Source organism: Cyclopterus lumpus, chromosome 2 (genome assembly GCF_009769545.1).
Source record: "Cyclopterus lumpus isolate fCycLum1 chromosome 2, fCycLum1.pri, whole genome shotgun sequence".
In the NCBI taxonomy this organism is placed as follows: Eukaryota; Metazoa; Chordata; class Actinopteri; order Perciformes; family Cyclopteridae; genus Cyclopterus; species Cyclopterus lumpus.
Window position 1 is genome coordinate 2,456,223 of NC_046967.1, and position 27,971 is coordinate 2,484,193.

General features: G+C 43.7%; 1 protein-coding gene across 2 annotated transcripts; it reads right to left on the reverse strand.

Annotated features, from left to right (window-relative positions):
* Positions 1-417: 417 nt before the first annotated feature.
* LOC117745006 (plakophilin-4-like) lies at positions 418-27,271 on the reverse strand. Of its 2 annotated transcripts, none has more exons than XM_034552965.1 (22): positions 26,872-27,271; positions 26,138-26,342; positions 18,787-18,899; positions 17,772-17,806; positions 17,201-17,302; positions 16,399-16,553; positions 14,540-14,981; positions 8,585-8,755; positions 7,793-7,994; positions 7,518-7,650; positions 6,644-6,857; positions 5,553-5,736; positions 5,063-5,180; positions 4,735-4,929; positions 4,407-4,580; positions 4,170-4,320; positions 3,666-3,858; positions 3,426-3,510; positions 2,770-2,887; positions 2,541-2,672; positions 2,392-2,465; positions 418-1,487 (listed from the first exon to the last, which is right to left on the reverse strand). In XM_034552965.1, exons 2-22 carry the CDS (start codon positions 26,267-26,269, stop codon positions 1,227-1,229), a joined length of 3,384 nt encoding a protein of 1,127 aa, XP_034408856.1. In that variant the 5' UTR covers positions 26,270-26,342; positions 26,872-27,271; the 3' UTR covers positions 418-1,226. The 2 variants fall into 2 exon arrangements, with proteins under 2 accessions (XP_034408856.1, XP_034408848.1); XM_034552957.1 differs by having other exon boundaries at positions 17,195-17,302.
* Positions 27,272-27,971: the final 700 nt, after the last annotated feature.

The window sequence follows — 27,971 nt, forward strand, 5'->3', positions numbered from 1 at the left end:
TAAAAAGAGATGGACTTTCAGATATCTTGTGATATAATCTTTAATCCCTATACATATATTTCCCTCTGTAACATTGCACATCATCATCATCTTCATCATCATCTTCATCATCAGTTGTGGACAGAACTCACAGATGTGGTATTTTGGTCAGGTCACAAGTAAAGTCAATATAAATAATAAATAATAGAAAAAGTCTTCTTCACACAATCACATAAAGTTCCACGTATTGAATACAACAATGTGACAGGACGGTTAAACCATCGCACCTGTACAGGTAGATGTTTTTCCACATAATTCACATACTTTATGATATTACTGCACGTAACTTCATTTCGTAATCTGTTTTTATTTATTGCAGCAGGAAACTCAAATAGTGCCGCTGTTATTAGTCTTTTTTTTTTTTTTTTTTTTTTTTACAGGATCCCTCAGCTTCATTATATATTCTTATTTCTTATATATAACGCCAACAAACTGCACATTTTTACTGCAGAGGAGAATTAAAATCATCTGATCTTCACAAAGACTCTGGTAAACAACAACGTTAGGGCTGGTTCTTATTAAAGAGCACCTTCTGACTGAGCCCACGTCCACAGGAATGCAGATGAAGTATAAATGTTTAGGTTTGGAAATGTTTTATTTGGCTTTTTTTAAAACATTTTTTATGGTGAAAAAATATGAATAGAAACTTGTTCTAAGTCGTCGTGTTTCTCGCCTGAATTTCACATTTAAGTGACTTCTTTAAAAACGTATTTATATCCAAATGCATTCGATTAACTTTTATTTATTTTTAATTTATTATATTTATTGGTTGTTCTGTAACTTTTAAGCCGTTTCAAATCATTTTTAATGCAGTTTTTTTTCTTTTTTCTACTAATTAAATTTTAGTTTAAACGGTGCTATTAAATTAATTAAAGTTTATTATCGTTATTATTACAATTATTATCATGCAGCCGCTCCTTAAGGTGTCTGTCACACGTTAAGAGTTAATAAGGTCAAGTGGGTCCAGGCGATTTACACCACAGTTATAGTTTAAATCTACAACTAATACAATTAAAACTATTAATTAATAGTTCATAATTATCTGCATTATCGTGCACGTGGTCACACTTGGTCAGAAGCTGCAGGAAACCAACCGAGCCCTGGTCCTTCAGTACAGTTTCAACACACATGCACCCTCACCCGCTCACACACACACTCGCACTCACACACACACACGCGCACACGTTCTACACCCAGGAGTCGGGGGAGCCGGTGAACTTGTTGGCCCTGTTTGAAGGCCTCCGCGTGGTGGAGTAGAAGTCCACGTAGTTGGTGTTGGCTTTGAATTGGAGCGACTGGCCGGCGTAGCCGTCGGGGGAGGCCGGGGTCAGGTGCACCGGCTCCTCCTCGTACCCCTCCTCCCCCCCGTAGCCTTGAGGGGACGACAGGTACATCCTGTAGCTGTTGTAGTTCTTCCTGTCGGGCTCGTCGTAAAATGGCTCTGTGTGCTGGGAGAGGAGCGATGGATTCACGAGATCGCCCACATGCCAACAGGTACAATACTGACAGCATTGAAATGCAATGTTTGGCATTAAATGACGATAACAAAGTAGTGCTTCAACTTTATCCATTTCATTATGAATTGAACTGTTGATTATCTTCTGAACAGCAAGTATCGACATCTGGAACCTGATCAATGAACGTCAATGTCAATAAGGCCTGAATTAAAATGATCAATGAACATCAATGTCAATAAGACCTGGTTTAAAATGATCAATGAACGTCAATGTCAGTAAGACCTGATTTAAAATGATCAATGAACGTCAATGCCAATAAGAACTGATTTAAAATGATCGATCAATGAACGTCAATGTCAATAAGACCTGATTTAAAATGATCAATGAACGTCAATGTCAATAAGACCTGATTTAAAATGATCGATCAATGAACGTCAATGTCAATAAGACCTGATTTAAAATGATCAATGAACGTCAATGTCAATAAGACCTAATTTAAAATGATCAATGAACGTCAATGTCAATAAGACCTAATTTAAAATGATCAATGAACGTCAATGTCAATAAGACCTAATTTAAAATGATCAATGAACGTCAATGTCAATAAGACCTGATTTAAAATGATCAATGAACGTCAATGTCAATAAGACCTAATTTAAAATGATCAATGAACGTCAATGTCAATAAGACCTGATTTAAACTGATCAATGAACGTCAATGTCAATAAGACCTGATTTAAAATGATCAATGAACGTCAATGTCAATAAGGCCTCATTTAAAATGATCGATCAATGAACGTCAATGTCAATAAGACCTGATTTAAAATGATGTTTTTTTTCTGCATTCGATACATTTGCGCGACAATGTGGCTGAATAATCGGACACATTGTAATACCTGGGACCTTCTCAAGTCCTCTCCCGACTGGGAGGAGTACGTCCCGATGAAATACGGAGTTTTCTTCTCGGACCCTGAAGGTGAAAGATTCAGAAATTTACAAACAGGCGCGGCCCGGTTCTGAAGCTTCCACCGGGAGGCACGCTGACCTGCGTACTGCCGCGCCTGTGACCCGTTGTCTCCGTAGTACGAGTCCAGTTGCATAGACGACTGCGCCCTCTGGTAGTTGGAGCTGTGTCTCCGTATCCCGAGCATCGCCGGCGAGGACATCGCACTTCCACCTGAGAGGAAGAAAGAATAGAACAAAAAAAACTATTTTTCCTCTCACCTGTGTGTGTTTGACACTCACGGGATCTTTCTTGAGACCCTCGCTCTCACCTGATTGGATGGCGGGGGACATCCTCAGCGGGCTGGTGGGCAGGGTCGGCTGGGAGAGGTAGCGGTCTCGCTCCAGCGTGGAGACGGGAGTCACGAAGTGGGTGTAGTTCCATCCGTCCTGCACGCACACACACACACACACACACACACACACACACACACACACACACACACACACACACACACAGCTCACATCAGTGTTCATATAGTCATAAACATACCTTTAAGAGAGGAATACGTCACTCAATACGTGGGGTTGTTTATCTACACACAACACACTTGTTTACATAAATACATTTCTCTGTCTGTCTGATAGTAATCGTCACAAAGTGGCTTAGATCTAACTGTTTATCAAAGCTGTCTCTCTATCTTAAATGTGACTAATTTGCAATGCATTCTGGGTGTTTTTAGTCTGACAGCATCACGCTTATCTCCTTTCACTCCCGCACAATAATCTTTGACTCTGCTGTATCTTTAGCTCCCAGAAACAGTTACAAGAAAACCACAAATTATGAGCCGTGCGTTGTTCTTCTTTTCTTATATCTGGAGCCACGAATTGGGATATTTTTTGAGTGCATCTGCGAGGCGATGGCGTTGAATGCCTGAAGGCGGTTCCTCCAGGTTCTGCTGCGTTGTGTGGTTCTGCAGGTACCGACCTGTTTGTAGAGGTTCCTCAGCTCCCTGTACTGCCACAGCGTGTTCAACACCTGAGCCGCGGCCTTCACGACCTTCACGGAGTACCTGCGACATCCACGGAAAACAACTTATTGATGTTTATTGTTGATTTATGTTTGTTTATTGTGCAGGAAATGGCTCTTGGATTTATTTGTACTCACAAATCAGACAATAATCTGATGTGAGTTTAATATAATAAAGTAGATTTTATTCCCTTTTACCCTTTCCCTCGTCCTTTACTGATGTCCACCAGCTTCTCGATGCCGCCGCTGTCGGCCAGAGCTTTGGCGTTCTCCACGTTGCGGCTGGTGACCTCGTGCAGCGTGCAGCAGACCGACGCCACCGTTTCGTCCGACAGCACCGGCGGGGTGCCGCCGGGCAGCCGGTTCACCAGATCCCTCATGGCGTACTTCCCTGGAGCACACGAGAAAGTGGAAACACACTCTCACTTGGGAAAATAAAAGCCTATCCATCGTATGTTATTGTTTTATTGTGGAGTTTTATTGTGGTTCATTTTAGCATTGGTTTTAGATTGGATGAGGTTTATTTTGTGTTTTATTTTGAAGTTTGGGAGTTTCTCCAACACACCTGTGGCCCATAAGGAGCTGATGTGTTATCATCACACCTTCTAAACCCAGTTCTTTTCTGTTGTGTCTCCCAGTAGATTCCCAGTCTGTGTGTGTGTGTGTGTGTGTGTGTGTGTGTGTGTGCGTGTGTGTGTGCACCTATCAGCTCCTTGTTGCGGCTGTCCAGCACCATGTTGCGCAGCGCGGTGGCGACGGAGCAGACGACCCGGTCGTTGTCCATCCTCAGCAGCTCCACCAGGATGGGCAGACCTTTCTCTTTACGCACCGCGGCTCGGATGTAGGCTGAGAACTGGAGACACACACACACACACACACACACATAAATCAGCTTGTGTTAAACATCGGGGTGTTTCTACCGTGGAGAGCAAGTTCTACCTTCCAGTTTCCAGCAGAGAGGTTCTGCAGCGACCCGGCGGCGCCCTCCAGCGTGGCGGGGTTGGAGCTCTCGGCCAGCAGGTTGAGGTACGGCTTCACCACCACGGGGTGCCACAGAAGCTCCGCCCCCCTCAGAGGCTGGGAGAAACCCGGGATCGGCCCGGCGCCGTCCCACTGCAGCAAACGCACAAATCAAACACACAATATTTCTTCCCTGTTTCCCAGATCGTTCCAGGAGAGACCTCCACCCCTCTCAGGGAGACCCCCACCCCTCTCAGGGAGACCTCCACCCGTCTCAGGGAGACCCCCACCCTGTGGGTTCGAATACCTTGTCGTCGGGCCAGCCGCCCCTCTTCCTGCCGCGCTTCCTCTTGCCCCAGCAGAGATAGTCCAGCTCCTTGGCCGGGGAGGAGAAGCCCAGCAGGGTGTCCAGCTCCTGGTTGCCTAGGAGACGGGAGGAGGGCATCTCCACCTCCAGCCGGTACGAGAGGTTCCTCAGGGTGCAGACGCTGTTCTCCACGATCTGAGGCACAAAGAGGTCTAAATATCTCCAAAAAATATTATAGAACTTTACAAAATAAATCTTTAAAAGGATGTTTATTTGTGTGTGTGTGTGTGTGTGTGTGTGTGTGCGTGTGTGTGTGTGTGTGCAGCACCTTGCTGTCGTAGTCGGAGGTGTTGACGCAGGCTTTGAGGACGTGAAGCAGCGAGTCCACCAGACCTTCACAGCAGCGCAGCTGACTCCTCGCCTCCTCCCCTGCTGAGCTCAGGTTCCTCACACACACACACACACACACACACACACACACACACACACACACACACACACACACACACACACACACACACACACGCACGCACATTAATTCAGACTGAAGTGCAGTGTGTGGATTCCCCCACAAGGTGGCTCAAAACCTGCCCGGATACAATAAAGGAGGAGGCCGATCCTCCAATAGGAGGAGACTGCGCAGCAGCACATAACTCCCACAATGCATTTCTCTACCATCAATCTACAGAGTGATGACGCTGGGGGCTTCTCGTGGACAGAGACGTGGTTTTCACTTAAAGATATTAGAGGGAATACATTATAACCGGTTTGCGGTCACGATCAAAGATAATTAAATGAAGTGTGTGTTCGCTCCTCACCTCAGGCAGCCGGTGGTGTTACGCAACAGCATGGAGGACTGGAACTTGACCTTGTGCTCCTCGCGGTGCGAGACGCTGCTCCAGCCCGAGTGCGGGATGACCACCGTGTTGGTCAGCGTGGAGAGGGCGTCCCGGATGATGGTCATCTTCACGGCGTCGCATGAGGAGAGGTTCCACAGGACGCCTGTAGGGGGCAGGCCAGTGAAGAAAAGGGTCATCGGCCGCTGATGTTCTGGTGACATTTATTTCCTTTGGCCTCATCTTGATTTTAGATCCTTAATTCCCCTCTTTGACATTTCTAATCTTCCTATAAATCACTTTGTGTAACTTCTGTGTTGAAACAAGGTGTACTATTACAGTTTGCTCAGGTACAATAACAGAAAAAATGAGGGCAAATTAAAACTCCTGCAAGATACACAAGATATATGTCCAAATGCATTGATGTCATGAGTTAAAGAGTTTGTGAGGGATTGTCCGTGTGACGTTTGCAGATATATTTCTTAATATTAGGTACTCGTGGTGGATGCATGTAGTAAAAAAAGAGAAGCGAGGGAACTAGAGCATCCTGTTTCCAAAGCACATTATCTGAGCATCTGTCCCGAGGACTGGGCCGAGCTCTGTGGACGCCGAGCTGCGAGTGTTTAAGCCGCTGACGCTCTCACCTCCCACAGAGCAGCCGACACACAGATTAATACAGCGCCGGCCGGTCAGCCAATCACAGCGGGGTCTTAAACGTGGATGCTGCTTTTCACCTGAATCTGCCCACCGATGGGATAAAAAGTTCCCTTCCTGTATCCGACCTGCTGGATTTGGGGTTATTACTTTCTCCGGGGAGATTATTCAGTCTGCGATTTTCAGATTTATTTTAAAAACCATGGTGGGAGGTTTGGTAATGGCTGAAGAGACACTTAAAAAGGAGGTTTCTGCTATTTTACCATGAAACTTTGTAAATATTTACATATATTTATATATATATTTATATATTTAAATATATACTGTATATATAAATATATTTATACATATTAATATATATAAATTAATATAAATATATATATATATATATAATATATTAATATATATATAATATATACCAGTGACCAGCTCCCGGACTTCGTTGTCGGTTGTTTTCCGGAGGAGGCGCAGCAGAGCCGGCACGCCACCGCAGTTCCTCAGCGCCACCTTGTTGTTGTTGGTGGCCTTGCCGTACACCAGGTTCCTCAGGGCCCCGCAGGCGCTCTTCTGGACCTCCGTCAGCTTGTGGTCCAGCAGGTCCACCAGGTGCTGGATCCCTCCCATTTGACACACCTGCAGACCAATGGGACCAATCACAGCGATGGATGAATGAGCTACACGACGAGTTCAAATCTCGTGGTGATGCAAATCACAGTTTAAATATCCAACACATAGAACATCTGGTTCTCTTTGAAGCATATTGATAATGTGTGTACAACAATCCTTACAAAGAAGTAGGAATTCAAACAATACAAATAACCTTAAAAAGAAAAAACCTGCACTCATTTCACGTAGCACTGATTCTCTGGAATATTTTGTCTGTCGTACGTCCTAAACTTCCCTGTCATCTCGAAATAAACCGTCCTCCGGGGAGCAGCCGACGCTCCGGCTCCCCTCTGATTCTGTGTTCAAACCGTCACCGGAAAAACATTTGTTTCTGGCAACAAAAAAGGCCCCTCCGAAAGGCTAATTAAAAGCTCATCGCCGAACAAACCAAGTTATTTATTGCACGGGAAGCAGAGGAGAGGAGAGCGAGCGGCGCCCACGTTACTTAAAGTTTCGTTGGGAGCAGATGGCGCTTTGGCTCAGAGGTTGGCAGCAAAAAACAAGTCACATTTCAAACCCTGCGAGCTGAGAATAAACTCTCAAGAGAAACCCGAGGCAGTGTGACACTCTGAGGTCATTTCAAAGGCCTCTAAAGGGGGATGGCGCCTTCCTCCCCGACCTCCTCACCTCCACCTTGACCCTGTTGTCTCCGTAACACAGGTGCTGCAGGTAGGCGGCGGCGTTGGCCTGGACGGAGGGGAAGTGGTGCTGCAGCATGTGGATGACCTCCAGCAGCTCGGGGTCACGCCAAGCAAACTCCCTGAAGAGGTGCATTCACTTTACATTCGATTCCTTTTTTTATGATTTAATTGAGGTCATAATTAATCAATGAATAGGTAAAAAACAGATGAATACGCAACATTTATTTAAATGTTGGCACATGTCTGGATGTGTGTGAGCACCTGGGGTCCTTGTGGATGCTCTCGATGGACGGCGTGCGCGTGGCCACCCGATCCACCAGTCCAGAGTGCCGGTGGGAGAAGACGGGCTCGCCGGAGACCCCGTAGGTGTCGACGTACAGCGCCGCGGTGCTCAGCCCGTAGCTGCTTCTTTGGTACGGCAGCGTGCCGCACTGGCTCGCGGCCCGAGGGAGAGTCCCCATACCTGAGGGAAGGAGTCGAGGAGACTTAAGAAGGAGGATTTGGAATGCATGTCATAGGAAAGAGGAAATGCTGTTGTGTGTTACATAAGCGGCTAAAACTGTTTAAATCTAAAATGGCTCCTTAGATGCTCCGCTATCAAACTCCGCAGAGCTTTCAGCTTTAAATCATTCGGCAAAAAGGCTTCAATTAGGAAGCAGCATGAGTACATGAAAGGTTTCAGCCTGATTAAGTTCTGACCTCGGGGAGCGACAACAACAACAACAGTTCCTGTGCCTGTGAACGCTGATTTCCTTTTCAGAGAAATAATCTTCTGAGCAGACGTGAAACTGAGTCCGGCTGCTCAAATTCTTTGCAATGTTTCGAAATATTATTTCAGTTTTTACCACATTTCCAGTAGTTATGCTAATTTTACTACTACGAGTACTGCTATTGCTTTTAATATTCCATATTTTTAGCACTTTGTTTGCAGCCTGACAAATTTCCATAAAGACATTGAAATATTATTAGTTTGCAGCAGATTGCGTGTTTAAAAAAAGGGTCTGATGAGCAGAATTATGTGGAGTTTATCGGCGAAGCGACGCGCTGCAGTACCTGTGTTCGTCCTGTAGAGGGAGCCCTGGGGGTCGTGGGTGGGGCTGTGGTACAGGGGGCTGTGGAAGGAGCGCTCGTCGAACACGGGCGTCATGTGACAGTCGGGGGACAACACCGCCCTCAGCTCGGGGTCTATCTGCCCCGAGTGGCCGGCGTACGAGCTGTGAAGCCCTGCAGGTGCACCAGCAAAAACATTTTTTATTTACACATTTCATAAAAAACAATTGATAACAATCTGGCCTTTCTGACCTTTCCAGGAAGGCGCTTTCATCTTAATTAGATGCTTTGAGGTCACTGTGCCAATATAGTTTTAATAAAGTTGATTAAAAGAATAAAACTTTCAAGCAAGTCTTGAAGAAAACCTCTTAAATTAACCACATTTCACATTATGCAGCATTGATAAACATCAGCACATCGTTGCCAAATGGTAGAGCTTCAATAAAATTCACAAGATTCCTATGAGGACAAACAGGAGAGCGACATACACATATGTACAACTAAACAGCAAAGATGTTGAGCAACTTGAGCACAATCTACTCTGGCCATTCATACCCAAATAAAAGATATTTCATATTTTCTATTGCACTCTAAATGTGTTTCTGCAGAATCTGTCTGCTAAAAAGCTACGTAATAACTGTCTGTCTCTCGTACATAAAGCAAATGTTCATCACTGGGCTCACATATTATTATAGTCATCTGCAGGTGAGGCCATGCATGCAAAATCTAAATTGTCCCAAACATTGCATAAACTCATAAAAAAGACACGCGGACTCCGGTCACTCAGAGTCTGCTGCAGGCGTCGACATCAGCAAGTCAAAGAAGCGGAGCAGAGGGTTCCTCCATCCTCCAATCTGAGCGCAGATCAGTTCAAAGAGCGCTCCAATTATAACGATGCTTTAGGGCACTGGTGTGGGGGGGGGGGGGGAGAAGGGGCACAATTTGCACTTGGAGCTTGTGATGAAGAGCAGCTATTTGCTTCTGCGGCGCTCTCTTTACATAAGACATCCCTCTTATCGCGAGGGACATTCCTTCAGTGGATAATAAAGTGCATTTATTTATATTAATTATTGTGACGCAACCGTGTCGAATCTGCAGCTCGGTTTATTTCTCTTTTATTCTGAAGGACGCCGACAGAAACCGTGACCTCCAGGTTAGCGGACGCTCGAGCTTACCGAAAGATTTTAAAACTGCATGTTATTCAATATTAAATCACGTGAGAGTGGATATCTTTATTCATACCAATAAACTGTCAACATTGAGCTTGTTTTGGTCACGTTTGCATTCTTGCTGTTGAGGTCCTTCCACATATGATGCATATTATTCCACAAATACACAATCTATATCTTTCCACGGGGAGGTTGCACATGTTAAAGGAGATCATCTCTCATCTTCAGCTTGGCTTCTCACCAGGTTTCACTACCTAAGCTATATGAGCGCCGCTGCTCAGTAATAAACTAATCTTGTATATCCATCTATTGCTCATCTCGCTGGAGTAATCTGGGATTATGTTGAATCTGCAGGATAACTGGGAATGAGGATTTAGGCGACGTATTAGGCCACTTAGCAGCACTGCAGGATGAAAAAGCACCAAGCTAGAGAATCAGAGGCCTTTTATTTAGTTCACTGACTCTGCCTCCTACACACACACACACACACACACACACACACACATTCCTCTCCTTTCCAGCACATGCACAAACACAACAGCACAACATAAAAGCGTCAGTATGAAAATGATCCCGGTGCAGTCAGCTGATAATCAGCGGCTGATGCTCCAGGAGGCCCCCACCCACCACCACCACCCCCGATGTGGGTCAGTGGGAGGGGCTTAGTGGAGTGACGGAGGAGTAAATCCTCCAATGGCTGCACGGTGTGTGGAGAAAGTTGTCAGAGACCACGAAGAGGGGCGGAGCTGCGATAGATTTAGTTAATGTCTCTCCTCTCATTTCGCAGAGAATTGAGGAGGTCACGTCTTTTTTTAAATTAATTTTTTTACAATGTTTAATGCATCTGGTTCAAAGCCACAGTTTGGGTTTGACTTAAACAGAAATAATCCCTCACGATTCTCAGGTCAGCTGTCTGCACCAGTCAGAGAACGCCATTCAGCCTCTCATCATCGTCATCATCGTCATCATCATCATCATCATCATCATCATCGTCGTTATCATCATCATTGTGCACAGCAAGTTCAGCATCGTCTCTGCTTTGTGAGAATAAACTGCTTAAATAAAGTCTAAAAGAAAAGTTTAAATTATAAGTAAATAATTTCATTACATTAAAAACGCATTTATAGATATTAAGAAAGAAGTAAAGTGGTTATTTTAAGAAAAATAAGCAAATTAATTAGTAATCTTTTACTTTTTTTGCAGTGTGCAAACATACTGAGTATTATTATTTCAATCCGTTATTGTTCCATTTTGTATGTCTTGTGTTTGGTTTTATGTTTTTCTAAAGGGTTGCATGTAATTCTTACAGTTTTATCAATAAAGCAATATATTAATAATAAATATTCTATATATTTTCATGTAGACCCAGGGACAACTAATAAAAAGGTGAAACATTTCCTGTTTCTTACACGTGAGGATTTGCTGCTTCCTCTCGGTTTCGCCTCACTTTAAATTGGACATCTTTCTGTCTAATTGACAATTGATTGACTCATCAAATAATTAACTGCCACATCGATCAATAACAAAAAAAGATTAGCAAACTCCCCATCTGCAGATATTTACACCTATTCTCTTTTCTCATAATTACAAGATATGTTCCTGTGATTATGTGAATTATTTTTCATAATTACAGTTGAAATGTAATTATGAGGTCAGAACATAATTATGACGTCTTAAAGTAATTATGAGGTACTTTTCTTATAATAAGGTGTTTTAATTATGAGGTATTTTAGAAGAATTATCAGAAAGTCACAGTATTACAAAGACTTTCACGAACATGAACATTAATATCTACACTATGTAGTATTCATATATTACAGATGAAGTCAAATGGATTCCAGAGGAAACTCATACTCTGGATCTGGACTGCAACCAGCTGCTCCTCCTCATCGCCTCCTCGTGAAGACCAATAGATGGAACCTGGTTTGTTCTCCGACATCAACAGAAACTGGAGAGGAAGCGTTTCCCAACCAGCGCCTGTGATCCACCGGATTGTGCTCACTCGTGTTCTTGTTTCCCTTCAAACCGCTGCACATCAATCACCCGACAAGATGAGTCCACAACATCTACCTGGTAAAAAGGGATATCCCCCCCCCCCCCCTTCGAAGATTACAGGCCTTATTTTTCACACTGGCGTGCATCAAATGAAATGTTATCAAACCAAGCAGCATTATCTGCTGAAAGATAATTTGAGTAGAAAACGGCATGAAATGAGCTCCCTAAGCCCGGGTAGAGATAAAATCCCCTGCCGAGCTTGCAGTTTGCCTGAAAGTTATTTTGTTCAACATGCAGCTTTATTTAATGACTCGCTGCCTCACAGAGATACAGGAAACTCTGCAGAGCAACTTTTGTGCGCTACAATATGAAATCAGCGCTGCTCAGTCAACCTTCCCCCGGACAAAGGAAAGGTTATTAAATAAACAGGAGGGGCGTTGTTGAGGCGGTGGAGCGTGCATGGCCTTTTATCTACAAGAGGACGGTTTGCTGGAGGTAAACATCTTCAATCGCAGCAGAGAAGCTCTGCAGTGAAGGGATTTTTGTGAAAAAAGGAAACTTAAACTTGAGTTTTTTATTCTCAGCATTTTGGACCAGGTTGCATTTGACCGAACCCTCGACTGACCTCTCTAACTGCACTGAATCAAAAGGAGGGCGACAAGAAGAGCCTGAACATTTCATTAGATATACAACAAGAAGAGCCTGAACCTTTCACTAGATATACAACAACAAGAGCCTGAACCTTTCACTAGATATACAACAAGAAGAGCCTGAACCTTTCATTAGATATACAACAACAAGAGCCTGAACCTTTCACTAGATATACAACAAGAAGAGCCTGAACCTTTCACTAGATATACAACAAGAAGAGCCTGAACCTTTCACTAGATATACAACAACAAGAGCCTGAACCTTTCACTAGATATACAACAACAAGAGCCTGAACCTTTCACTAGATATACAACAACAAGAGCCTGAACCTTTCAATAGATATACAACAAGAAGAGCCTGAACCTTTCACTAGATATACAACAAGAAGAGCCTGAACCTTTCAATAGATATACAACAAGAAGAGCCTGAACCTTTCATTAGATATACAACAACAAGAGCCTGAACCTTTCACTAGATATACAACAAGAAGAGCCTGAACCTTTCACTAGATATACAACAAGAAGAGCCTGAACCTTTCACTAGATATACAACAACAAGAGCCTGAACCTTTCACTAGATATACAACAACAAGAGCCTGAACCTTTCACTAGATATACAACAACAAGAGCCTGAACCTTTCAATAGATATACAACAAGAAGAGCCTGAACCTTTCACTAGATATACAACAAGAAGAGCCTGAACCTTTCAATAGATATACAACAAGAAGAGCCTGAACCTTTCACTAGATATACAACAAGAAGAGCCTGAACCTTTCATTAGATTAGATATACAACAAGAAGAGCCTGAACCTTTCACTAGATATACAACAAGAAGAGCCTGAACCTTTCACTAGATATACAACAACAAGAGCCTGAACCTTTCAATAGATATACAACAAGAAGAGCCTGAACCTTTCACTAGATATACAACAACAAGAGCCTGAACCTTTCACTAGATATACAACAACAAGAGCCTGAACCTTTCAATAGATATACAACAACAAGAGCCTGAACCTTTCACTAGATATACAACAAGAAGAGCCTGAACCTTTCATTAGATATACAACAACAAGAGCCTGAACCTTTCACTAGATATACAACAAGAAGAGCCTGAACCTTTTTACTAGATATACAACAAGAAGAGCCTGAACCTTTCACTAGATATACAACAACAAGAGCCTGAACCTTTCATTAGATATACAACAAGAAGAGCCTGAACCTTTCACTAGATATACAACAACAAGAGCCTGAACCTTTCATTAGATATACAACAACAAGAGCCTGAACCTTTCATTAGATTAGATATACAACAAGAAGAGCCTGAACCTTTCACTAGATATACAACAACAAGAGCCTGAACCTTTCACTAGATATACAACAAGAAGAGCCTGAACCTTTCATTAGATTAGATATACAACAAGAAGAGCCTGAACCTTTCACTAGATATACAACAACAAGAGCCTGAACCTTTCACTAGATATACAACAAGAAGAGCCTGAACCTTTCATTAGATTAGATATACAACAACAAGAGCCTGAACCTTTCATTAGATTAGATATACAACAAGAAGAGCCTGAACCTTTCACTAGATATACTCTCATTAGACCTCCATGTCCGTGAGAAACATAACATCAAAGCCGCAGATTAAAAGCAAACACACTGTCAAGGACAAAGGATGTAAAGATCCCAGAGCTTTGCTCACACGCACAAGAATGTCAGAATTAATGGGTGTTTAATGCTTTATTATATAATTTAAGGACTTGCCGCAGGGAACAATAACTGAACTGAATGAAGGTATTCATGATTTAAGGCTTTAAAAATATATTGTAGAGATTTCTTATTGGGTCCAATAAGGATTCAGTTTTATCATAACCCAATCATGAATTATTGTCAGATTGAATGAAAATATATCTATATAAACGGATCTTCTTGTTATAAACTGCAGCGATTCCCAACCTGAGGGTCAGCAGCCCTTCAGTGGGTCACGAGACGCATCTGTGTGCATATTTTTGTTTAATATGTTTGAACTGGGACTTACTTTGAATTCTTTAGGCCTCAAACAATCATTAAAATGTGACAGTTTCGAGGCTATAATTCAGCTCGTAGCCTTCAGTGCCTGCGAGCAGGTGGAGGTGGGACTGACCGATGAGGCTGTCGGGTCGGGGCAGCGCGCTCCTCTGGTACAGCCCGTATGGATCGGCTCCGTAGGCCAGCGGCTGGCTTTGCCGGGGCAGCGTGGAGCCGTAGTGCTGCGGCACCGCCGTCATCCCCGAGCGCAGCGGCGACCCCGTCAAACACCGCCCCTCCACCAGAGACAGGGTGGAGCCCAGGCGACCGCCAACGCCTCCCAGTATCAGGCCGCCCAGCGTGCCGTCGGCCGGGGAGGTCGGCGAAGGGCAGGAGAGCGGCATGGCGGTGCCGGGGAACACGGCGGCCAGAGGTTTGGGCTCCGACAGGATGGGCGAATCATAGGTGCTGCCCTGGGACGTCCGGAGGGAGATGCGGGAGGGCGAGACGGTGCCACAACCGGGAGACTGGCTCCTGGAGGGGAGGGAGGACATCCGCCGCAACACCCTGCCAGACACCTGAGAGCAAGAGGAGAATTAGACAATTCATATTGTGTGATGACGAGGCGTCGGTTTTTATTTATTTCAACAGGTCAATAAGGTCAATTGTGCATGAGAGGCCGGCTGTTATGACCAAAGAAAGTCAATGGTAAAAGGAAGCTAAAGAAAAAAATGCTCAACAATTCAAGAGGTATTATTTAAAATAGAAAATATCATCCTCGAGAAAAATAAGAAAAATGTCACTGATAAAAAGTTTTTTTTAAGGAATATATATATATATATATATATATATATATATATATATATATATATATATATATATACTATTATATATACCGGTATATTTTTTTTAATTCTATATATATATTTTAAAATATATATCTTTTCTGGTAAAAAATAAATATAAGAACTCCTAAAAAAACTATTTATATATATATAAATAAAGATATCAAAGCATCTGGATTGACAAATGTCAATGCTGTTTGTTTGCATCCTGCATAAATCTGCAGCACAAGTTTTACAGTTCAGGATTTATTGCCGACACCCCAACGTCATTATCAAATGACATTTAATGACATTTTACTCATTTTTAATTAAGGTTGACTTGATTCTTGGCATTTGTGTACTCACCAGGCCCCAAAACAACCAAAGATGTCAAGTACAACATCCGTATTGACAATTAAATCACAGTTTTCTGTAAAATTGGACTCAATAAACTTGTCAGTTATAGTAACGTGACACTTTGTGCCTTGGGACGTCTGACGAAGGGCATCATTATCGTAAGTGAATGCAAATAAACTCATTAGTGTGTCGGATGAGCTCTGTGAGTCGTAAATAAATGACATTTCAGGGAAGATTTGACAGAACTTTTCATATTTATGATGGCAAACGTTTATTTTATTTTTTTCTTCCTTATTACCAAAATGTAAAATGTCCCTCAATTACAGACTCAGCCAACTGGATGCCGATCTGTGCCGCCTTAATCCATCAGCCTCGAACGCCTCGGAGGGAAATTAAGAGCCGAGACATGTAAGCCCATCCGGAGAGGCTGCTGGGTTTGGAATAAATCAGCAGGAAACTCAAACCGGCTCACTAGAATCTGTCACTCCTGCTTCTGCTGTCACGCAAAGAGCATTAGCCACAACGAAAGGGTATTATGATTCTGTCGGAGACAATTTTAAAGGTACAAATTTGAGTTGATTTGAAGGGTTTAAGCTCAAGTTCTTCATCATTCATGACTGTAATTATTTAGCCACTACGAGCTGTCATTACTCTGGGGATGAAGAGCAGGAAAAAACATGCAACTACCAGTCTGAAACATGTGAGAAGTAGAGAACACACACTCAACACAAGGTTCAATTAAGTGGCTTCTTGTCAAAGGTCAATAATAATAATCTTTGGAAAAGAAAAAAAGCCAGTTCACACGAGCTCCTACCTGCCCGGAGGCTTGACCCTCCGCTCTCGGGCTCCTCGATATCGAGGCCCGGGGCTCCGAACGCACCACGTTCTGGTTGCTGTAGTAGCTGACGCTGCTGTCCTGGTAGCCGCTGTCCGAATACGAGGTCATGTGGGCCGAGTGGCCTCCCGAGCCTGCAGAGGAAACGAGAGGTGAGGAGGTGAGGAAACAGGGCTTCTGGTGATCGGACCCGGCCGGCTCCGCCACGATCACATCAGTCAGTTTAATGATTTGCATTTTTTATGTCGCTCGGCGTTGAACTTGTTAGACGTCCTTCTGCAGATGAACGCATGCGCGTGGATATCTGCATTATGCCTTCGTGCTGCTCCTGGAACAATCTGCATGTGGCTCTGATATCGCTGGCCTACTTTGAGGAATGAGGATTGATATTGTTTTAATCAGACCAGTCCAACTGTATGGAAAATAAAAGGCAAATGTGTTTTTTTTTAATCATTTCAAACAGCGAGCCAGAAGCTAAATGTATGCTGATGATATTGTGATGTATTGTAATAAGAGGGAGGGTTGAACAATCCTTAGTAAAGAACTCTCAGGGTTTGCTGCAGGCTGCAGGCCTTTTTCTATATATTATATATATATATTTATTATATTATATATATATAATATATAAAATATAATACATAATAAATTATTTATAATATAATATATACGGGAGACTTTTTTGACAGGACAGAAAAGTGGCGACCAGAAAAAGATTCTGCTTGCGTGAGCTTCACAAAGTGTGGTTCAAACCAGGTGGTTTGCACATGCAACAGACCCTCACTGTCATGCAGGGAGGCGCGGTCCGGTTCGGGCATGAAGAGTCCCTCCTCCGCCTCCAGGTGACGTCCGGACGCCTCCAGCACACCGCCCAGCGACTCCCCGCCTGCAGGGGCATGGAGCATCCGGTCAAAACGCAGACAAACGAGTCCTTTGTCACCTTTTGCAGACGGGATCTTCTTAATAAAAGATATTAAATGCATCGACGCTGTGCTTTTCGTTTTTAATGGAAAGCCGACAGTGAAGAATGACCGGGGGAACTGAGGAGAGGGATCTGTGACAGATAGTAAATGGATTCACTTCACAGCCCATATGTATTCTGGAGGAAACATTGCGTTGTTTTGCTTCATTCTGGCAATGTCCAGCCTTTCTACATCTGGAAAAGTGCTTTCTTTATGAGCCTGAGTGACGAGATTTGATCTGATTGTAAGCTGTAGGGACCTTTTGTTTGCAGTATAAGATATTAACACTTCACATCCCCTGTGGGTTTTAAATCTGCAGCGGTCAATATTTCTGTAACCTTATCTTCTATGAAATAAAACCTTTAAAAAAGGTTAAAGGTGAGAACTCTGTACCTGCAGACCTCCATGCAAACGACTTCTCGGAGGAGCTTCGGCAGGAGAGAAGTGGAGGAGATGGAGGAGATGGAGGAGAAAGCACAGAGACATAAATCAAATCAGAGTCACGGCCGAACAATTTATATTCAATCAGTCCAGGAAGAAGAAGAAAGATATAAATATAAATATATCCAAGGAAACTTTTTCCTCCAAAACATTTAATCTACGATGAATTGGAAAAGAGTGAAACTTGTCAGTTGTGTGAATTTCAATTTACTTTTTCAAATTCATAACCAATGAGAGTCGGTTGACCCCAGCTGGGGGTCACAGACAGACGTAACACACATGCCCCGGGAACACGATTAATATATAAAATATAAAACACTGCAAGATTATGACCAAAATCAAAAGGTTATTGCGACGCTGGTTATTAAACATGTCTTAGACAAACATCTTCAGAGGGTGTCGCAATGTGACTGTCGTTCCTCGTGAAGACGACTGTCACTATTATGTGTTTTGACAGCCAACTGTGTAGTCCATAAAACAGAAATGAATGTTTTTGATGCATTTGGAGATGGCGTTAAGACAGAGAAGGAGCAAGTTGGACTAAACCATGAAGATAATATGATCTTTTCAACCTTATTTAAAGCTTTTATCAGAAGATTACATTGTTAATAAGTGCTCAAAGCACAAAAGAGGAATTTCAGCATAAAATCAGATTTTTATGAATATATATATATATTATATATATTATACATATATTATATATTATATATATATTATATATTATTCTCTATATATAATATATAATATTATATATATATAAAATATATTATATTATATATATATATATATATAATACATATTATAATATATATATATATATATATATATATATATATATATATATATATATATTCACACCTGGGAGCACTCATCTACGAGATGAGGTGACGATGAAGAAATCTTTTCTCTTTTTGTTATTTTTTTTTTATTAAAGAAACGCCCAACACGTGTAAACGTCGTGCTCTACCTGCTACTGTCTCCCGCCGGCGACTCAGCTCCCAGCATGCACCTCTCCAGCTGGCTGGCCACAATCTGCCGCTCCTCCTCCAGCTCCCGAGTCAGCCGCTCAAACTGGAGCTCCTGCGGGGAAGAAGTCCATGTGGTTATTATTATAACTCGACAGCGATTTAATCCTCCTTTTTTAAAAGACCTATTTGATGCCAGTTAGAATTACACGTAAAACCCATTCTGCGTTGGTCCTGAACGATGTCTCACCGCCTGGGAGCTCGCTGAGAGGATTCAGGATTTAAAAAGACTAAGACGATGTCCAGGAGCCTTTTAACGGCCTTCAGTTCAGACAATTCAATAATCATAAAGAGGATGGAGCAGAGAATGATGAAACATCCACATTGGAGGCAAGAAACAGAAGTTTAAACAAAGTATAATAAGTTCACGTTTTCTTTTTTAACGACTCTGGAGTTTCTGAGGAGAAACGATCCAATAAACATCAAAAAAAGATGCTCTCCGTCACATATTAAGTTTTCAAACTTAAATGTTTGTCTGACTGACAACTTTAAGACTTCCACCCTCCATTATTATCCTAATTTTCTCAAAACCTTTTAAGGCCTCGAGTGAAGATAATTACATTTTATACATATCCATCTCAAACTATGCATGAAATTTGGCCATTTGAATGACATTGTTGCCAATTTTGCCAAACCTAAACACCGCGACACTGAAACGTGCCCTTCTTATATGAACTCCCAAGATCTGTGGAGGGATCTGATGCCTTGCTCGAGGGTGATAAAAGCAGAGCGGATGTTTGCCGACTGGGGGTCGGGTATCTCGTAGTTTTTTGACGCTGCCTCGTTTTTTATTCTGTTACATAACACGAAGCCTTCGCAGCTGCTTCGTGAGTCTTCTAGGAAACCACAGCTGGTGTGATCGTGGAGGTCCGCTGGAGAATTAGCCGTCTGCAAATAACGTCTGAATATAAAAAACACTCTACTACCCAGGAAAGCCGACCAGGTCGATGCGTTTACTGTACAGACTGTATCTTTAAGGTCACTGTCACACCGGTAGTCTGGGTCATTTAGTCTGGAGCCGAGTTAAACTAATGGGCCGGTGCATTTTAAATAAGTAAGTACCACCTTTTGGTGATCTGGGGTCGATGCCCGCCGACGAACTTGCATCCAGAATTATATTATTATTAGATATTATCAGATTAGATATTACTTTATTATATTATTTCATATATTATATTAGTATAGTATATAATATATATTATCTATTTATATTATTTATATATATTATATATATATTATTTTATATATTATATTAGTATAATATATAATATATATTATTTATATATATTATATATATATTATTTTATATATTATATTATATATTTATTAGTCCCGCAGTGGGGAAATTTGCAGGATTACAGCAGCAAACAGGTAAAGTGCACACGAGAGACATTGTAAAAATCCAAAACAAGTAATATAAATATTAAATGGTACAAAAAGAAAAACAGTAAGACAAATCTACAATAGTTGATTATATATATACAGTCAGAATAAATATAACTATTTTGAATGGTGTATTAATATTGCTGTGTTGACAAAGGGCCCCTGATGCAGCTCCACACAGGTTGTGTGGAGATAAGGACATCTAGGGGAGGTGGAGACTGACAGCAACACCGTCAACAAATGCAAAAGAATATATAAAAAGTACAGTGTCGCAATGTTAAAATCCTCGTTTTCGGCCCTTCAATTGATAATCCTTTAAAAACTACAAAGGACGTGCATCTTTTTTATCTGTTCAGGTCTCCTGATGAAAGCTCTTTTGTATTTGGGTCAAGCTCTGGCCATGTGATGCTCTTCAGCCGGACGCTGGTGCAGCGATTCAGTTCATGGTTTCATCACGTTGCTTATTTCCTCCTGACTTAAACACTAAAAATGTAATGATGTAATGATGTAATGGAATAAACTATATTTTCAGACGTATAACACATATAACCTGGGCACCGTCTGTAATTTTAATTAACTTTAATGATGAGGAAATTGCAGTTTTGCAGTGTTAATGAGTGTTGATTTTTTTCTGCAGCGATTATTCAGAGTTAACTGGAGAGCCGATGCAGCTCTGAGGAGACTGCTCCAAAGATATATGGCAAAATGTTGATTTAATTGTGCAAAAAGACTTTTATTTTGAGCGCAGACTTTCTCAAGGTTTTCCTCCCTTACATTTATATCGAAGTAGTTTAAAACAAATTCTGGAGGTAAATTAAACATAATTTTCAGGATTCAGACATTGAAGAACTAAACATATCACACAATAAGCTCAATAATAAAGAACAAGACACAGTCACACCTTCGATCTATGTTGACACAATGTCGTGTCGTTCATTCTAATCAATGACTAAAATAACACTAAAATGCAATCACGCATTGGAAGATTCAAATGAGCGATTGAACAAGTGAGGAGAAAAAAAGGGGTTTGTAAAGAGAGAGAAAGGGAAATGTTGGGAATGAGAGAAAAGAATAATAAGTTGCATTACATTTTAAAAAAGTGGAGGCTGGAGATGTATTTAAGAAAAAGGTTGCCTGAAGATTGGATGCAGACTGACACACTCAGTACTTTAAAGGACACAACAGAGAGCCAGTTACACAGCACTGGGCTGCGTACTGTCACAGCATCTCGCTCTCCCTCTCTCCCTCTCCCTCTCTCCCTCTCTCTCTCTCTCCCTCTCTCCCTCTCCCTCTCTCCCTCTCCCTCTCTCCCTCTCTCTCTCTCTCCCTCTCTCCCTCTCTCCCTCTCCCTCTCTCCCTCTCTCTCTCTCTCTCCCTCTCTCCCTCTCCCTCTCTCCCTCTCTCTCTCTCCCTCTCTCCCTCTCCCTCTCTCCCTCCAGGGCATCGTGGAGACGGGTCGGCAGCACACAGGGCTGCTTGTTTCCAGCTTCGGCACGTCTACGGCATCCCTCGAGGGACAAGCGGAGCCGCGTCGCGCCCGTCGCCTCGTGGTGTCTGGGTCGATGCGAAGCCAATGCCGAACTCGTACCAGCTGGACCGAGTGTGTCTCTCTCTCTCTCTCTCTCTCTCTTATCAAGCGACACCACAGACCTCTGCGTCTTCTGTCTCCCCGCCGTGTCTAATCGGAGCCCGGGCCGTTTGGGTTTATCCAGGCCGCATCTGTGATACCCGTGAAATGTTCGGCCTAGTTCTGCCGCCGCGACACGCTCCCCGCTCTTTTAAAAAAACAAAAAATGGCCATCTTACAGCGGGGCGAGTTCACGCTTCGAGACGTTGATGAAGAGGCGGCTTCACTTCGCCGCGAGGAGTTTAGGAACGTCTGTGGACGACGCGAGAAGACGCGTCTGACAGCGCAGAAAAACGAACATATGAACACCGATAGAGGAGCTTAACTCGCCATTCAATTGGCAGCTTGCACATTGCACGTCGTGTCAGCAGTCTTCTCACACACACACACACACACACACTGGATTCCACCAATGCAGCTTAGAGAAAGAGCGCATTTCCTCTGCACCCTCCGCATGCTTTTAATTTCGCAATTCAATACAAATACAAATAGGCCATAAAGCCTCCTGCAGAGTATCTGAGGCCCTGGAGGGTTTTTCTATTTCCTTCCAGAGGCACTCAACCATCATATAGAGAGAAACCAAAAGCAAGAGTTACTCCACCCACAACAGAATTGAAGGCCGTGCTTCCTGCTTTTGTTTTTGCTCTCTTCTCCTACACATGCAACCCACATATAGATTAAAACCCTCTGGGTCTCTTTACGCGCCCTAAACGCCCACTTCTGATGGAAAAGCAACAAGTCGTGCTGTCAAAAAAGGGCATTCTGGGAGACGTTGGAAGTCGCTGAGCGGATGAGGCAGGTGGAGGTAAACTGGGTTAACGGGGAGAGTGAATGACTCTCTTCATGTCTGAAGCTATCGGAGGGTACATCTTCCCTCTTTGAGTTCCACGAGAGAAATCAGCTCAGCTGTTCCTTCGCCGCAGACACGCTAACGCGACACGCAGCCGCGAGCATCCGTGATGTTGAGTCGCCGCGGCAGGCTGCGACAACACGAGCTCGCTCGCTTATCGTAAATATGACAGCGGGCGTGCGTTCAAATCCGGGCAGATATCAAACAACGGTTCTGCGCCTCGGATATCATCGGTGGGGGGTGAGGGGGTAGAGCGGCGGTGACGTAACTGGATTGAGAGTCAGTTTAACCCTCTCGCTCCATCAATCGTCCGCATCGACGTTGGGTACATTTACGTGGTGTTTCTGGAGGCCCAAATAGCGCAAATCAATCCGAGTGCAGAGAGCGCTGACTTGGCCCAGTTGTTGTTGTTTTATTGAGCTTTTTCTTTTCTTTTTTTTCTCTTCTCTATTCTGGGAGTTTTTTTTTCGCTGAGCGTGCATGTTCTTATTCAGCAGCGCCAGGCGTCGCATTCAGAGGGACCGTGCTCTTTACGCCGGGTGGCTGCACGACGACAGTCTGCTACTGTCGGCCACGGGACACACACAAGATGCTTGTATCTGAGAAATAATCAAATATTAAGTGATGTTATTGCTGTTAACTGCCCAGCCATTGTGTGGGGCGCCAGTGCAAGTTCATGCTCTGCAGCCAAGTATGATTCAAACCGCCAGAGCTTTATTTTATATTGTCTAGATTATTTACAGTTGTAATATTTGTTGCATTTGTCCATTCATGCTTAAAGAATATTGAAAAAAAGTGTGTTCTGCTGTTGAATATCCAGCAGCTGGTTAGCTTAGCTTAGCTTAGCACAAAGACGACTAAATCTGCCTCCGAGCTCAGAAGCTCACTAACCAACGCGTTATAGCTCGTTTATTTAATCCGTACACTATAGTTAATGTACAAAGCTGTCGCACAAGTGTGCTGATGCAGTTGGAGGTCACTTTGTCTCGCGGCATTTGCTCAAGAAAATTAAACCGCGCGCTGTCACTGCAAAGCTTTTTGGGTTTCCAAGTCGCCGCGTATCTCCAGCTCTGATATTCCTCCCGCTCGCGTCTATCACTCTCCCACTTTTCAAACGGGCTGAATGAGAGCCGAGTGGCAAAGTGTCAACGGCCCGGGCACAATGGAAGGCCATGAGTGACGTGCTCCATTTAGCGTGTCTAATTTGACATTTCTGTGGGGGAACTGCAGGCGAGAGATTTGACGGTCGAGCCGCCGCTTGCATTTCAACACAGAGAAAAGGTAAACTCGATTATGTTTCCTGTTCTGCTCCTAGTCAAATGTCTTGCAAGCAAAAGAAAATTGCAATCACGCCGCATGTTGTTCATCAACCGTTTCTCTCCGTCCTTCTCCTGATTGGAGAAATCAGCCCTTGCATCTGGTGATGAATGTACTCATCTTTAAGACGTCAGGGAGTGCGATACAACACGACTCAACACATGCTTGTGCATCACTGCGAGGTCGATGCATGTGCAGGGAAACGATGCAGCAGTCATGGATCCTCATGTGTGTTTCCAGCAGCTTTTTGAGTCATTAAGTGTGATCAAGGGGTGACGAAGCAGCTCCTGCTGCGCTCGACGACATGAAGGAAGCCAAACAGTCTTAACTCCACATCAGTCAAGACTTTTTTCTTTTTTTTCCCTCTGATAGCTCCAAAGAGATTGCAGATTAAAAAGTAAGAGCAGATTCTCTTTTCTTGGACATCATAAGCCTTTAAATAGCAGCGCGCCTGATTCAGAGTCACACTGAACATGGCCACGGTCCAGGCATCATGAAGAGCAGGAGAACAGACAGGCTCCCATGCTGACGGGATGCAAAGCAGCATAAAAATAACAGTGGGGAGAGGAGACAGACGGAGGCTGCGCTCACACTGCAGCTGCAACTATCTCTGTATATGTAACACGGATCTGATGTTTATCAAAGGGGCGTCAGACGGTTAACGGCAGGAAGAACAGATCTGACTGTCACTTCGCATCAATGTTCATCCCTCAAAATATGTCACCGAGGCATTAATTACATCTTACGTCATTTAAATAGAGACACCTGGTGGAACTCGCACAGCATGGAGTACTATTTGGGGAGAATCATCAGTTCAGTGAGAAGCAGCAAACAAAACTGGAATGTGTGAAAGGAAACATGTACAAAACCCACTTTCATGACAAGCCTATTCTCAAAGGATGAATATTAATTCTTATTATTATTATTATCATATTATTATATGATTATTATTATATTGTTTTTTGTATTTTCTTGAACTTTTTGCATCCTTTTTGGGGTTATGGGAAGTCCTGGGAAATTATTATTCAGAGTTTTAATAGAATTCGGGGTGCAAATTCGGGAGGCTCGGCATAGCATGGAGGCCCTTTATAATAAAGTCTCATCTGGAGATAATCCTCGGGATTTGCTCAGTAAATCACAGACCTCATTTATCCTGTGAGCGGGGGTGGGGCCATATGTGTCCCCCCTCCGCCCCCCAACCAGAATCAGAACACGGTGATAGTATCATGGATGGATCATTGAAAAGGCCTACTGGGTCCAGGCCCAGGGTCCATGCACCTGAGCCTCTGTATGAAGTGCAAAAGGACCACAAAGAGATGCAACATTATCAGAGAGATGCAAAACGACCACAGAGAGATGCAAAATGACCGAAAAGAGATGCAGAGCAACTAGAGTGAGACACAAATGGACCACAAAGAGATGCAAAACGAAACAAAATTACTGCAGAGAGCAACCAAAAAATACAAAGAACTACAAAGAAGCAAAAGAGACACAAGCCCCTGCAAAGCGCCTGCAAAAAGCACCTGCAAAGCATCTGCAAAGCGCCTGCAAAGCGCCTGCAAAGAGTCTGCAAAGCATCTGCATCTGCAAAGCGTCATCAAAGCATCTGCAAAGAGTCTGTAAAGATGTAAAGCGACTGCAAAGAGTCTGCAAAGCATCTGCATCTGCAAAGCGTCTGCAAAGCATCTGCAAAGAGTCTGCAAAGCATCTGCATCTGCAAAGCGTCATCAAAGCGTCTGCAAAGAGTCTGCAAAGAGTCTGTAAAGAGTCTGTAAAGAGTCTGTAAAGCGACTGCAAAGAGTCTGCAAAGCATCTGCATCTGCATAGCGACTGCAAAGCATCTGCATCTGTAAAGCGACTGCAAAGCATCTGCATCTGTAAAGCGACTGCAAAGCGCCTGCAAAGCGCTTATTAATTATGTGCAGTTAATCTTCCTGTATTTGTATGCAGAATTGGTCATGGGTCACATCCTGGAGTAGATAAGAGTAGATATGAGCTCCAGACAAAAAGTAGGAGGGCCATCGGCCACAAAACTACATCAAAGTGAATGAATGTGTTAGTAGAGGTGAGAGAATGAAGCGCACACAATAGGGTGTGTGACTGCAGCATCTCCTACCTGCTCTTTGACAGAAGCCAGGAGGTTGTTGGTGGTGGTGGTGCTGCTGCTGGCGTTTGGCTGGAGGCCGTGACCGCTCGGCCCCTCTCTGACCACCATGGGCCCTTCCCCCTCTGCGTCCCCCTCCTCCATCTCCTCCACCTCCCCCTGCGATAGTCCAGAGCCGGCTGGCTGCTGAGGTGCCCCCTCTGACCCTGCAGAAGGACTACAAGCCGGTAAGGATGTGGACAAGCACCCGAAATATCACAGTCACGGCCCCCCGGGGGGCCACCGAGTGGGTCAACATGCAGGTTTACAGGCATCATTGTGTTTCACCTGCATCGTTAACAATCCTGCAGGGACTCCTTGTGAATTCATGGAGACATAAATATTCAATATAATACCCCAATGCACTTACAGTGTGGTTTTTATAGTATATATATTTTATAGTATCAATTCCTGCAGGGATTCATAATATTATCATCATGCTTTCCCATATTTTTATTCTCCTGTAGTATCTCACTGATGCATGTTATTGTATATTCCCCCTCAAAGCAGTATTACCTTAAAAGGTTATGCATTGCACGTGCAGGTGAGCATGCACGCTGCACAGAAGGCATTTAACAGCATGTCACGTTTATGATGTTATTTATTTATTTTTATAAATCAAATGCCTCCAGCCTCTCTGTCAAACGTTGCACATCAATCACTCAACCACCATCCGCTGGGCCAAGGACGAGGTCACGCCGACTCACCGGACCGGGGACCGGGGACCCGAGCGCCCCCCTCTCTTGTTCCGGTGCCTGGTCCACACACGAGCCTCACCGGCCGCTTGGCAAGCGGCTGTCAGCGCGCCTCACCGGCCAGATGTTGCCGTTAGAAGCAGGCCACAGCTGGCTGGATCCGTCCCGTTACGCATCCATCCTCCTCCCGCAGGCGGCCGTGACAGCTACTACATTTCCCACGCGCCGTCACGACAAAATAAACAAAAACAGTCCCGTGCGCGTTCACACACGCTCCTCGCGCAATATAGTGGTGCTTTCTTCTCGTTTTATCCGGCGTGCAGGTTCCAATGCGCCCGTCTGCCCCTGACGTCCGCGCGGCACCCAGTCACCCGCCCACCAACACGCCCAGCGACTGTTACCGATCGGCGGCGTGACGTCACCATGCGGCTATGGATCGGTTCTCCCGATACAGGAATCGATCCGGCGCCGATGGGAACGTCGCACGCGCGGAACGTCGGCGTTGCAGAGTGAGATGCGGCTCCGTGCAAACAGGAGGGGAAGGATGCAGCCTGCAGCGGACGCTTGTGCGTGCACGTGCGCGTGTGCGCGCGTGTGTTTTTTCTCTCCTTTACACACAACTGCTGTAGGCCTGACTGGTCCTTATGGGACCCACAGAGGAGGATTAAATAGTAAACGTGGATGAAGTACGTCAGTGTAAATTATGCATGGGAGCACATTTTGTTTTATGAGTTAAACGAGTTCAAATAAACCTACAAAACACCTGCAGGTCAGGTGTGTGAGTGTCCTTTCAATCCAAATGAATACAGTTCAATTCAATGTTTGAAGGTCTGATGATAGGCAGTTCAGTTCTGTTCATATTGTGTGTGTGTGTGTGTGTGTGTGGGTATTCATCTCCTCCTTGGCTCCTCCTTCTTTTGCTGTCAGGGTGGAGAGGGCTATTTTGTGCATTTCCTTTCAGCTACACAGGTTGACCAACAATGACAATAAATACACTGCATAAAACACAAGTTTATCAGTGTGTGATACTTAGAATGTGTTTAGTGAGGTCTCAGTCCTCTTTGACCTCTAAAATCTAATACATTAGTTATATATTCGCCAGTATAACTTCC